We start from the raw sequence: 13,800 nt of genomic DNA on the forward strand, positions 1-13,800 counted from the left end.
AGCTGTCTATACACACTATATACATTTATACACTTGTAGAGTGCTACAAAAGAAAAAAAGGTGCAGAATTCACGGTGAATATGGGGATAGAATAGCTCCATGTACACCAATATATCATGTATTTGATGAGCCTGTATATACATATCTACATATAGGGATGTGTGTGTATATAAATATATATATACGCACACAGTATATATATATATATAAATAAATGCATTACAATAGGTACTTAAAAGTTGCAAAAATGGTTAGAGACTTAGATACTGATTTCCAAGGATAACTTGAAGGAGCTGAGGGTATTGGGGTGGAGGGGTGGGGGCTTGGCTTGATAGCTGTCTTCAAATCCATTCAGAGAGATTACAGTGAGGATGACGATTGTTTTCGTTCTCCACAGAAGGGGCAAGATGAAATGGGTTTGGGTTATGGCAGATGAGATTGGACATTATAAAGTACTTTTCAGAGATCAATGGATCATTGAGGCAAGTTTATATGGGAGAGGTGGTGTGGTTGGTTAGGGGTGGAAGCTCCTTCAATAGAGGTTTCTAGCAGGTTACACAACATTTTATCTGAGATAATACAGTTGCCAGGGACTCTGCCCGGAAGCAAGGGAATGGACCAGATGACCATTTGGGGTCCCATCCAGCCTAAATTGCCTGCATATAATGTACATAATCCAGTGACAGTCCATAGACTTCTGGTAAGGGATTCTAATGGTTCTCGCAACTCATGGTCAACTAGCAGGACCTTTGGAAGCTCTTTGAGTGTGTGTGTGCACACGCATGAAGATTTTTTCCCCTGCTCCTCCAACCCCTGGGCTATCTGAGCCACTCATTGTGCAAAGCAGGGACCTGGCAAGGAAGCCTTCCAAACCCCCAGGAAATAATGACCACTGTGGATTTTCCATGGCTGCCAATTTATAGTAATGTAAAAAAAAAATTCAAAGTGATGTACAAATAAAAACCACTTTAAAATACAATCCTTGCCAAGTTGATTGAAAGTAAACACTCACTTACCAAAACCCTACAATCTCTCTCCTGTGGGCTCTGTGCAGCAGGCACTCAGATATGAAATATGTCACTGGCTGGTACCTGGGGACAGCAATGTTATCCCCTGTAAATGTTTTAGGCTAATTATATATAGAACATGCAATTGTGATCATCTAATCTAGACATTTCAAGTTGCTGATACGTTGAAACCTTCTGATCAGTGTGCTGCTGCGGCTAAGAAAGCAAATAGAATGTTAGGTAGTATTAGGAAAGGAATGGAAAAATGAGGATGTTATAATGCCTTTGTATCGCTCCATGGTGTGATCTCACCTCGAATATTGTGTTCAATTCTGGTCGCCGCATCTCAAAAAAGATATATTGGAATTAGAAAAGGTGCAGAGAAGGGCGACGAAAATGATAAAGGGGATGGGATGACTTCCCTATGAGGAAAGGCTAAAGCGGTTAGGGCTCTTCAGCTTGGAGAAAAGGCGGCTGAGGGGAGATATGATAGAGGTTTATAAAATAATGAGTGGAGTTGAACGGGTAGATGTGAAGCGTCTGTTTATGCTTTCCAAAAATACTAGGACTAGGGGGCATTTTCCCACCTATTTGTAGGCTCAATGTGGCTTTCATAGTTCCAGAGCAGCACTTGCAGACTCCGGTGTAGACAGATACAAGGTGATGTTGTGGTTAAGTAGTTCCATAGAGTTAATGTGGCGCAACCACATTGGGATCATGTAACGGAAGATTTGTGTCCAGTCTGTACCGTGATTTAGTTACGTTGTGTTGCAGAGATCGGGCACCCATGCTGGATCGGTTGCTATACTGGGTGAATTTCTGTCTGTTAGCAGAGTATTTACTAAGTTCCGAGATTATCTGTACTTTTCTAAGCACAGTCCACTACAATGTGATCCCCTTATCCCATCAGGAACACTGATTACCAGTTAACCATGGAATAACATTTAAAATTCTGATGTTAGTTCACAAAGTTCATTATTTGGGACTCCAACTTTATCTGTCTTGATTAGTGACTCCCTTAGCCCTTGCGAGATCACTCACAACATAACTGTCTAATCATTCCTTCATTCCGTATTTTCTGCCTTGACACTATTAGAGCAAAGATTTTCAGTTGTATTTTCCAATTTTCTATCAGTAAACCTGAAATTCAGAGGCTCATTTTATTAGCAGTGACTCCCTTTGGTGTGAAGCTATGGAAAGAGAAATGTTTTTACGAGAAGCTGTAAGAAACGATCTCAGAAGAAATGTGAGGAAACGCTTTTTCACTGAGAGTTGTGGATGCATGGAACAGTCTACCAGCAGAGGAGACAGTAGTGAAAAATGAAAGAAGATTATGCATGGAGGGCAGTGGTAAGAACAAGGTGGGGAGAGATACAGATCACAATAAATAGGAACTGGATGTTTGGTCAGTGTATGGGGAACAGGCTTATAGCAGAGTAAAAACTGAGAGGTGACTTAAGAAGGTAAGATACACCATGTTGGGTTAGACCAAAGGTCCATCAAGCCCAAAGTACTGTCTCTACCAGTGGCCAATCCAGGACACACATATCTGACAGGATCTCAAGGGGTGTAAATCCTTTCTCTTTGCTCATATATCTATCTTTATTAGTCAACAGTGTGGCTACTGTTAGTTCCCAGGGAGTGGGGTCAGCATGAAGAGGCAGTAACGCCTTGGAATCTAGGAGCACTGAAAGGTTACCTAATGTGGACAGCAGGTCAGCTTGACTACATGGCCTACCTAGGGTCAAAAGGAGAAGGCGCAATCTCCCACTGGTGGTGCAGGCTGGATAGCTGGGCATTTTTTAGATACAGTGGTGGAAATAAGTATTTGATCCCTTGCTGATTTTGTAAGTTTGCCCACTGACAAAGACATGAGCAGCCCATAATTGAAGGGTAGGTTATTGGTAACAGTGAGAGATAGCACATCACAAATTAAATCCGGAAAATCACATTGTGGAAAGTATATGAATTTATTTGCATTCTGCAGAGGGAAATAAGTATTTGATCCCCCACCAACCAGTAAGAGATCTGGCCCCTACAGACCAGGTAGATGCTCCAAATCAACTCGTTACCTGCATGACAGACAGCTGTTGGCAATGGTCACCTGTATGAAAGACACCTGTCCACAGTGAATCAGTCAGACTCTAACCTCTACAAAATGGCCAAGAGCAAGGAGCTGTCTAAGGATGTCAGGGACAAGATCATACACCTGCACAAGGCTGGAATGGGCTACAAAACCATCAGTAAGACGCTGGGCGAGAAGGAGACAACTGTTGGTGCCATAGTAAGAAAATGGAAGAAGTACAAAATGACTGTCAATCGACAAAGATCTGGGGCTCCACGCAAAATCTCACCTCGTGGGGTATCCTTGATCATGAGGAAGGTTAGAAATCAGCCTACAACTACAAGGGGGGAACTTGTCAATGATCTCAAGGCAGCTGGGACCACTGTCACCACGAAAACCATTGGTAACACATTACGACATAACGGATTGCAATCCTGCAGTGCCCGCAAGGTCCCCCTGCTCCGGAAGGCACATGTGACGGCCCGTCTGAAGTTTGCCAGTGAACACCTGGATGATGCCGAGAGTGATTGGGAGAAGGTGCTGTGGTCAGATGAGACAAAAATTGAGCTCTTTGGCATGAACTCAACTCGCCGTGTTTGGAGGAAGAGAAATGCTGCCTATGACCCAAAGAACACCGTCCCCACTGTCAAGCATGGAGGTGGAAATGTTATGTTTTGGGGGTGTTTCTCTGCTAAGGGCACAGGACTACTTCACCGCATCAATGGGAGAATGGATGGGGCCATGTACCGTACAATTCTGAGTGACAACCTCCTTCCCTCTGCCAGGGCCTTAAAAATGGGTCGTGGCTGGGTCTTCCAGCACGACAATGACCCAAAACATACAGCCAAGGCAACAAAGGAGTGGCTCAGGAAGAAGCACATTAGGGTCATGGAGTGGCCTAGCCAGTCACCAGACCTTAATCCCATTGAAAACTTATGGAGGGAGCTGAAGCTGCGAGTTGCCAAGCGACAGCCCAGAACTCTTAATGATTTAGAGATGATCTGCAAAGAGGAGTGGACCAAAATTCCTCCTGACATGTGTGCAAACCTCATCATCAACTACAGAAGACGTCTGACCGCTGTGCTTGCCAACAAGGGTTTTGCCACCAAGTATTAGGTCTTGTTTGCCAGAGGGATTAAATACTTATTTCCCTCTGCAGAATGCAAATAAATTCATATACTTTCCACAATGTGATTTTCCGGATTTAATTTGTGATGTGGTATCTCTCACTGTTACCAATAACCTACCCTTCAATTATGGGCTGCTCATGTCTTTGTCAGTGGGCAAACTTACAAAATCAGCAAGGGATCAAATACTTATTTCCACCACTGTACATCAGTGTAGGTGGATCCAATCTTTGCTCATGTTTCACCTGTAAATATGCATCCTGTCACTTTGAGAGGCTGAAGAGGAAGCTAAACATGCTTGCCTCACTTCATTGGGACTGGACATCCAAGTCTAGCAGCAACTCTTGAAATCTGAGATGTTTAAGAGAATGATTTTTTTGAGGGGTTATGTGCCATTTGCTTGCGTAAACAACACATTTACCCATGGAAACCTGCATGCACATTCAAGTAGTGATTTTAGAAAATCTGCTTCTTACATATCTAAGCTGTGGCACACAGAGATTTACCAGGGGCAAGTTCTGGGTGTGATTCAGGCAGGCATTTAAAGTACATGTGTATTCTGTATTTCAGATCCACCATACATGTACACCCAGGAAAAGATTTTCCTGTCAGCATTTACACTTGATTTGAGCCACACATGATCACTGATTAATCTCCCATTTGGACCTGGGCTTTGGAGGAGAGGGGATAATTGTGCTTACCTCTTTGGGGTACAAAACCACCTCAAAGTGCAAAAAGTTCAAGTTTTGGAGGAAGGCTCCTTAATCAATCCCCCGCAGACATCCAGCTTTCTAAAATCCTCTCTTGCATATATCAATAGGAAAAATCGCCACTTATCTGTGCCTGTAGCGCTGTTTACATGTGCAAACTTACCAGCGATGCTGCTCTTTCTTTAAACATATTTTTTCTATAATGGCTATTCCCATTGTGCATGTAGCACCTGCATGTGCTTCTCTGGCAGCGCTGTATGTATTTCAAAAAAAGCTCTGCATTTCTAAAATGCTAGGTTTTTTTTCTTTTCTTTTTTTTTTGGACGCATGGACCTAGGTGTCCACTTTCCAACCTAGACACCCTATACAAAGTTATCTTCTTACATTTTGACTACATACTTATACCCATCACTGCTTTCTACAGTGAATGCCCAGGGTTACATCTTGGAAAGGCAGCAGTTCTCCTTTAAGAGGGGCCCATACCTGGATTGTCAGTCGTATCTACCTTAAGTCAAAGGTCTCTGGTGTGAATTCTGTGACTGTAGCATCAGTAAATGGCTTGCGTGGCAGCATTATTACTAAACAATTTGTCCACCTGCGTTGTCTGCAATGACTTCTCATCCTTTTAGTAAGTCCGATTGTCAAGATATTCCAGATGTCTTGCTATTTTTTTGAGGCATGCTTAAGTATTAAACCTCTTGCTGCAGAACGAAAAAATATATATATATATACACAAACACTGAGAGACCAACGTCTGGCAACTGTTTTCACTGGCACCACATAAAGTAAATTGAAATGAAAGCCTTGTAGTCCTGTCTGATTAGGAGCAGGCAGAGGTCTGTATAAACAAAACAAAACACGGTCAGTACATATGTGTGTGTGTGTGTGACTTTTCCTTTGTTACATGAAGTTCAGCTTTTCTCTTGGCTGCCGTATTGTGTGTGTGTGTGTGTGTGTATGTGTGTTTGTTTTTCCTTTGTTCCATCAAGTTGAACCCATCACATGGCACGTTCCACTGTAAACATGCTCTCCTTTCTTCCTCCGTCCACAGACAGAATCTTTTTATTTTGACATGGATACCCAGGCCTGTCCTGGCTCTGCCAACCTTTGCTTGTTTTCAGCTCCTCTTGTTCTTATTAACTGCTAATAAAAAAAAGCTGTCATGTTGCCAGAGGAGAAGGCCTACTTTTCTTGCCTGCTAGAAGTTGCCCAGTGGAAAGGAGAGTCTCTTCTGGCCAGTCTTGCTTTTCAGTAAAAGGTATAGATCCTGTGTGTCCTCTGTTGACTGCAGGCGAGGATGTACTGCCAAATACACGCACACACACGTCTTTTGAGTTCCAGTGCAATTTTGTGTTTCTGGGAAACCAAACTTCCCCAGATATAAGTTATCAGCTCACATGTCAGATAACAAACCGTGTTCCATTATGGACGGTGAAACCTGCAATAATGAACCAAATGTAAGAGTTCTTGTTTCTGCATCAATTGCTCAAGAATGTCAATAATTGATTGTTAAGAGATCAACTATTGGTGTTAATTGTCTCATTAACCAATTAAGTTGCACATGCACCTTGGGATCGTGCTCAAAGTTTGGCATGTAAATTTGGGCAACCTTTATTGAATCTAGGGGAATATGTATGTAAAGCTCTTTAAATATTTTTACTTTAAATTAATTTCCTAACATTCAGATAGATATAAAGGAATGAAGAGATTTTGACAGATTCTGTCATGGCTAAATTACAAGTTTCATAAACCTTAAATTGCAAAGAAACCTCTTTGGTCTGTGTGTGGGTGTTAGAAAAAAAAGAAAAAAAAAAGAATCAGAGCAGCACTTCAGCACTGCTAACTACAGAGCAAACTATGCTGCCTGCCTCTTTCACAGAACCAAGTAGTTTGCACCGGGAGTGTTAACTATCATTGAGTGAGTCCAGCAAAACGCCCAGGGTCGTCCACTGGTAGGGGCCAGCTGCAGTTGAACCTCTCCCCCTCCCATTTGCAAATGACATTCAGTTTATTACTTATAAGTCAAATTCCCCTCCAGATCCATGCTCCTTGAGATAGGATATATAGAATGTCCTTGTAGAAGAATCTACGCCTGGAAATAGCAGCATTTATATATATAGACTGCACAAAGGTCTAAACTGCTATTTCAGAAAATTGTTATTTCCAGTGCAGATGCTCTAAGATAGAGAGATTTCAAAGTGACATGGTTTGGACAGGCAAAAAAATTGTACTTGTAGTTCTCATTTTATGATGAGAATACATGTATATGTTTAAAAATTCCCATATTGGCTTTTGTACCTGTTCTGAGTGCCAGCTACTGCTTGCTTGGACCTGAGCTATCCATCAATGACTGACAAGGCAATTATGCTAACCTCTCAATGCAGTGAACTGACAGCGTGTGAAAATGTGCACAGAGGGAAAAAAACAGTGCACACCACCACAGTAACACGCCAGAGTGTACTGCATCGGGGATTAACTCATGCACTGGTAAGAAGGTAGACAAAAAAAAAGCCCACGGGGCCCTGGGCCATTTCCCCAATCCTGAAAACATTTCCCTGGTGGTCCAGAGGATCCTCCCAAATCCCACCACCTACCTTTGGGATTGGGAGGCAGGACTGATGCTAACTCGCTCATGCCTCTGGTACTATCATCTTGCAAAACTTAGCTCCAAAGGTAAGGGGTTAGGGGAAGTCCATGGCCCACTGTGTCACAAGAGCAATATTTGTGGGGTGGAGGCCATCAAGGGGGTCTGCTGGAAAGGATCATTGGAGGTTTGAATGTACTGCAGTGTGGGACATCCATTTCTTATCTTTGCAAAATCGGAATTTGGACGTTTCAAGCATATGGACATTCATTTTGGCTTTTTGAGACACCCATATGCTACAAAAATAAGTGCCATATACTTATTATCTTATCTGTATGTCTTGACCATGACCATCTCTGGGCACCGCAGGCAGCATTTCTACCATCATTTTGATAAGACTATTGATGTGCATTTGTTAATGCATGTTTGACTCATTGACATGCCTTAAAAAGTTTACTGCATGCAAAGTTAATTTAATGTCTGTTAATCTACGAATTAATTCCCCTGATACTCAAAAGCATGTAACCTGCCAGGATCTGCACCTGGCCAGTTAAATGCAGCATAACTGGCTATCTGTGAATTTTCAGCAAGACATGGCTGGCCATGACCCGCTGAAAATTCACGGTTAGTGGCAAGCCGGTTATATCACATGATATAACCAGCTATTTACTGATTTTCAGCACAACTCTGGCAGCCATATTTGGCTGTGTGAATACCAGGCCTATCTTTGGCTGGTTCAAACTTCACCGGCTAGCGCTGAACATTAGCTTGGTTGGTTAAGTTTGAACCGGCAAAAAATAAACCAGATATTCAATGCCAGTCACCAGGCTCAGTGCCAACCGTGGGAGTTAGCTGGGCTAACGTCCGCGGTCTGAATATCGGGCTCAATGTGTGTATAATTGATCTGTGCACATTAAAAAGATTCTAAAAACAGTGCAAGCATGGGTGTAAACCAGTAAAAATGCTATAGGGGGTTGACAAAAAATGTTTTGCTTGAGGGAGTGGAAAACCTAGAGCCAGCCCTTGTCTTGGCAAGACTGCAAGTTCCACAGAAAAGAGTCTGTCTCCTCTGTGTACAATGCTACACACGTCTGATGGTGCTTCAGGAATGGTACATAGTAATACCGGCAGTGATGTGCAGTGCACGTCATATTCGTTTGTGGATGGTGAAAACATATGTGACATCATGTACCTTGTAAACTGTCGACTTTCTTCATGGACTTCCATTTCTGTGCTCTTAAATTCATTCAGTTCTTTCCGTATTGCAGCCTAATTAAAATAATAAAAATAGCATTTTAAGCGGCATTAGGAGAAAATATGATTTCAGATAGTACTCTTATCGCCTTGCTTTATACAGGAACACATTTTGAAGTTTCCTAACAGACTATTTAGAGATAGATTCAAGAAAATGCACCAAAAATGATGTGCAAAAAATTGGGCGCTATGCACCAATTCTATAATGGCAACTGTGTGAAAAACTGCCGTTATAGAATAGAGAGTATGTTGGCATTCACCCGCCTAACTTTAGGCAAGAGCACTTATAAATGTTCATACCTAAAGTTGCCAGCTGTATGCATAAGTGATAATATTCTATAGCTTACACATGCAACTGGAAGACTCGCCCCTGATCCGACCATCTTCATGCCCCTTTTGTAGTTGCACACTTTAGCATTTAGGCACTAAACTTATAGAAAAGTGTCTAAGTGCTGTAAATACAAATTAGTGCCAATTTCCACCACTTCAGGGCTATTATTGGTACGTAAGGCCAATTAGCACTGAATTTAACAATTAAGTTAGGTGGGTAACTGGCACTATTCTATATACTGTGTGTGCACATTTGCACGCTAGCCAGAAATTTGAGCATTCAACTTTATAGAATTTGGGAGTTGGTATAAAGGAGGGGGGTTTTTTGCAAAAGAAAAGCATTTTTTACTCAACACTGTTTCCGTCAGTGTGGGAAACTAAATCAAAGTGTGTTATTGTTGCTATTGTTACTCTTAGAACTAGCAGCTTCATACCAAGGGCTGTGTGCACGATTCCCACCCCACAGGGTGCTAAAATATCCTCCAGCCCACCATTCTCTCTCATTGGTCCTGGTGAAGCGAGAAGGGCACAATTATAGCTTGGTAGAATCCTGAGTACAAGTATTTAATGAAAGATATTTTGACCAAAGCACTGGAATTAACAATTACTTTCAACAAATAGTGTACTACAAAATTCTAAGCTCTAAATGTAAACTCAAAGGAGGTGGGCTGAGGAAAGCGGTATTACCTGATTGGTGCAACAGAGTGGGGACACTTGTTTCCCTGTGTTTTTCATCTTCCGGGAATGGAGGAAGCTCCCAGTGAGGAGCGTTCTTGCTGATTCCATCTTGCAGCTTGCAAGCCACCTGCTGACGTCATCGAGGTCCTAATATTTTCCTACAAGAGACTGGTGCTGTTTGCAGCACACAGACGCAGGGCATAGCTGAAGGGGTGTGCCCAAAGGGGTACTTTGTCAGTTAGCCATTTTGTCTGAATTGGTCTACCTTAAATAGAGAAAGGGAAGGCAAAATGTCTTCACCCTGAAACTGGTGTGCCCAATGGATAAAACAGGATCCAACCCACCCAGGTAAGTATAAACTTGTGTCGGTTCTCTACATGTGATTGTGTCAATCTTGGTACCCAATTTGTTGTCCCTCCCCACAAACACAGTCTCTGGTAGTTACTTGGCATTGCCGGCTGAACACTCTCTTGTGTTGGCTAGCTTTCCTTTCCTCGGATCCAGCGTCCATTGTCTTTTGTCCACAGCTGCGATGCTCCGTTCCCATAGGCGCCCGGTATAAGAGGCTTGGGGAGGCTAAGCCTCCCCAGCCCCAACCATGACTTCTACCTTCCTCCCGTTCCATTGCTAACTCTGCCACTGCTGCCGATTTAGAAGTACCAGTAAAACAGAAGAGAGCTGCGGGGTCACATCAACCAGCTGCCAACTTTCCCAGCCTCTCCCCCTCCCTGACGTCATTTCCTCTCCCGGCGACTGAATCGGAAGGCGCGCCTACTACTACTACTGCACTGCACTGCACAGCTCTTCGGGGCTCAATGCAGTAGTAGAAGCTAAGATAGGATGGCAGAGAGCGATTGGGATACGGTGACCGTTCTGAGGAAGAAGGGTCCCACTGCAGCGCAGGCCAAATCTAAACAGGTGAATAAATGGAGGAAGAAAATGAGCAAACTGAAAGACCTCTTCGAGCTAAACAATCTATCTAGATTTCTGCCCCACTACTGTGTGTTGTGTGCGGGAGCGGCGCAAGCCAAGACTATGGATGTCTAGGCTTCGCGTGCTGTGATCTCCGACTGTTATTTTTTTCTTATGGTTTCAAATGCTTATTTTTTAAAATATTGTTATTACAATCATGTGCGGGGGGGGGGGGGTGCCTGAAAATACGCAAAAACTTCACGGAAAAGTAGGGAGGTACTATTTGGCAGGAAAACTTGTTCTCGTGGTGTTGGTTACGGGCTTTGGTATCTTTCGAAATTGAAAGTTTCTGGATCTCAAGCTTGGCAGTTGGATCTCCCCCCCCCCCCCCCCCCCCCCCTGTTGTCGGTCTTCGTGATTCCGGGGTGTGGCAGGGAGCAGCAGGGCTCGTCATCCTTGGACATTTCCGCCTGTCCTGTGTGATAATTGCCGTAGTCTTTGCTCACGTGTCATTTCTGGCCTTCTTTATTCTGTTCTGCTCACTTCTCTACCTGTTTTGAATATGTCAGCTTTTGGAAATGTGTATCTGTAATATTTTGCATGTAAGTTTCAATATTTCTAGTATTGCTGCATGCTGAGTCTGACTTCTTAAGGTAACTTTCCAGTTCAGTACTTTGCCTTCATATCTGTTGTATCATGTGTTTTTCATGTGTGATAAAGATGCAGTATTCTGCTAGTGTGTAGTATTTGCAGCCCTCTTTGTTTTGTTTTTTGTTTCACTAGGTGTGTACTAGTGTTTTAGAGCCAGGTGTAATTATAGTGCTGCCTTTCCACGCATAAGGTTGTAGCTCGTCCTGTCCTTGGAATTAGTGCTGTTATGGTTTGATAAGGTTATGAGTGTGTTTTGCACAAGTTTGTGTATAGTGTTTTGCAGTGGAGAAATTGTGTGTTGGCCTTACTGAGGTGGCACCAAAACATCAGAAAGGGTGTAGAGCCTAAATCATGACACACTACCTCTTGAAGGATCTACATATGGTCGTTAATAAAAGGAGCTCATTGTGAACACTATCCACCCTAAAAGGGTGTTTTGTGGCTCTACATGAGAATTATGATATTATGATCCTTTGTTTCATACTGTTGACGGTCTGCATTTTCCGTATGGGTGGTATATTGGTGTATTAGGGTCTGCCCAGTGTAATATTTATGGTACAATAAGGTTCTGAGTGTGTTTTTGCACAAAGTTGTGCATAATGTTTTGCAGTTGAGCGATTGTGGTTAGTATATGGTTTGAGCAACCACTTTATTCTTTGACATATGATACATATCTAATATCTAAATTTAATAAAAGGTATTAATTGTGACTATTTTTATTTTTACTTATTTTTTTCTGTGTGTTGTCAGACAATTATGGAGGTAAGTTCCGCCCCTGGCCCCACCCCTAACCCCACCCCCTTTAGCCTCCCCAAACAATTGGGCCACCGACCGCCTATGTCCGTTCCCACGCACTTACTTCCTAACTGGAACAACTCAAAGAAGGACGACCTTATTTGACTATTCCTATACTTCAGTTAATCACAGCTTTGTTTAATTCCTGGCTTTAGTTATGTCAAACTCTCTTCCCTGATCTAAAAAGTCCCTGTCTAGCTTAAGGAAAAGAAAGGATGATTGGTTCCCTAATTAACCCTCCCAGTTTTGTTTCATATTTAGACATTCACACTTTCAACCCACAGTCTGGCTATTCTCCTCACACAACAGGTTCACCAATTGTTAGTCAATTTATTAAAACCTTTGCACAGTGGTGTTCCTGGCCTGGATGGCACCCGGGGCGGAGCGCCGATGTGCCCCCCCCCCCGCTAGATGACACCTCCCCCCCCTCCGGTGAAATGACACCCCCCCGGGTGCACGCCGCTGGGGGGGGTGCCGCGGCGCGCGCCTGCTCCTCCGAGTTCGCTAAACTTCATTCGTTCGCTGCAGCTCCCTCTGCCCCGGAACATCCTGTTCCGGGGCAGAGGGAGCTGCAGCGAACGAACAAAGTTTAGCGAACTCGGAGGAGCAGGTGCGCGCCGCGGCACCCCCCCAGCGGCGTGCACCCGGGGCGGACCGCCCCCACCACCCCCCCTTGGTACGCCACTGCCTTTGCAGGGATACAGTAATTCTCTGCTAGAAAAAAAAACCGTGCAGAGGACCCTTTAATACTGCATCACCAGCAGCACCAGTGTTCTTAATACCTAGTCTCAGACAGCAGCAGTGTACATGAACCGCCTCATCCCACAGCTCATAAATTGGGGTAGCAAAATGGTCAGCAATCTTTTCTGTAAGGTCAGGACCACCCATTCTTGCCTCAGGCCCACCCAGCAGCAGCACCCCACATCAACATCTCTCCTCCTTCACGGTGTCCTGGCATCTGAACTGACACCATCCCTCCCCAATGTACCTTCCAGGCATCCCTGGCGCTTGCAGTAATTCATTATTGCTGTCTGTGCCGGACCTGCAAGATTCCATTGGCCGGGTCCCACCTTCGCTGATGCCATTTCTTGTTTCCTGTCTGGCAAGACATGGCTGATGGAAGTCTGCAGGGCCAGTGCAGGCAGCAATAATAAATCACTGCAGGCACCATGTATACCCTGGAGGAAAGGAGAAACAGAGGTGATATGATACAGACGTTCAAATATTTGAAAGGTATTAATCCGCAAACGAACCTTTTCCGGAGAGGGGAAGGCGGTAGAACGAGAGGACATGAAATGAGATTGAAGGGGGGCAGACTCAAGAAAAATGTCAGGAAGTATTTCTTCACGGAGAGAGTGGTGGATGCTTGGAATGCCCTCCCACGGGAGGTGGTGGAAATGAAAACAGTAACGGAATTCAAACATGCGTGGGATAAACATAAAGGAATCCTGTTCAGTAGGAATGGATCCTCAGGAGCTTAGCCGAGATTGGGTGGCAGAGCTAGTGGTGGGAGGCGGGGCTGGTGGTTGGGAGGCGGGGATAGTGCTGGGCAGACTTATACGGTCTGTGCCAGAGCTGGTGGTGGGAGGCGGGGCTGGTGGTTGGGAGGCGGGGATAGTGCTGGGCAGACTTGTACGGTCTGTGCCCTGAAGAGGACAGGTACAAATCAAGGTAGGATATACACAAA

At 44.0% G+C, this 13,800-nt stretch overlaps 1 protein-coding gene across 2 annotated transcripts in view; it reads right to left on the minus strand.

Moving 5' to 3' along the window:
• Positions 1-13,800, minus strand: part of PHACTR2 (phosphatase and actin regulator 2) — a 237,959-nt gene that overhangs the window by 3,728 nt on the left and 220,431 nt on the right. The window contains exons 12-13 of one of the 2 annotated variants that reach the window (XR_003941615.1): positions 8,686-8,762; positions 5,393-6,347 (exon numbers count right to left, since the gene is read on the minus strand). Coding sequence is in view for 1 of the 2 variants with exons in the window: in XM_030198490.1 (XP_030054350.1) it covers positions 6,332-6,347; positions 8,686-8,762 (93 nt within the window). In the remaining variant the exon portion in view is untranslated. Of the gene's footprint in view, positions 1-4,409; positions 6,348-8,685; positions 8,763-13,800 lie in introns of those variants that run through there. The other variant, XM_030198490.1, reaches the window with a different exon arrangement.

Source organism: Microcaecilia unicolor, chromosome 3, assembly GCF_901765095.1.
Source record: "Microcaecilia unicolor chromosome 3, aMicUni1.1, whole genome shotgun sequence".
Taxonomy (NCBI): Eukaryota; Metazoa; Chordata; class Amphibia; order Gymnophiona; family Siphonopidae; genus Microcaecilia; species Microcaecilia unicolor.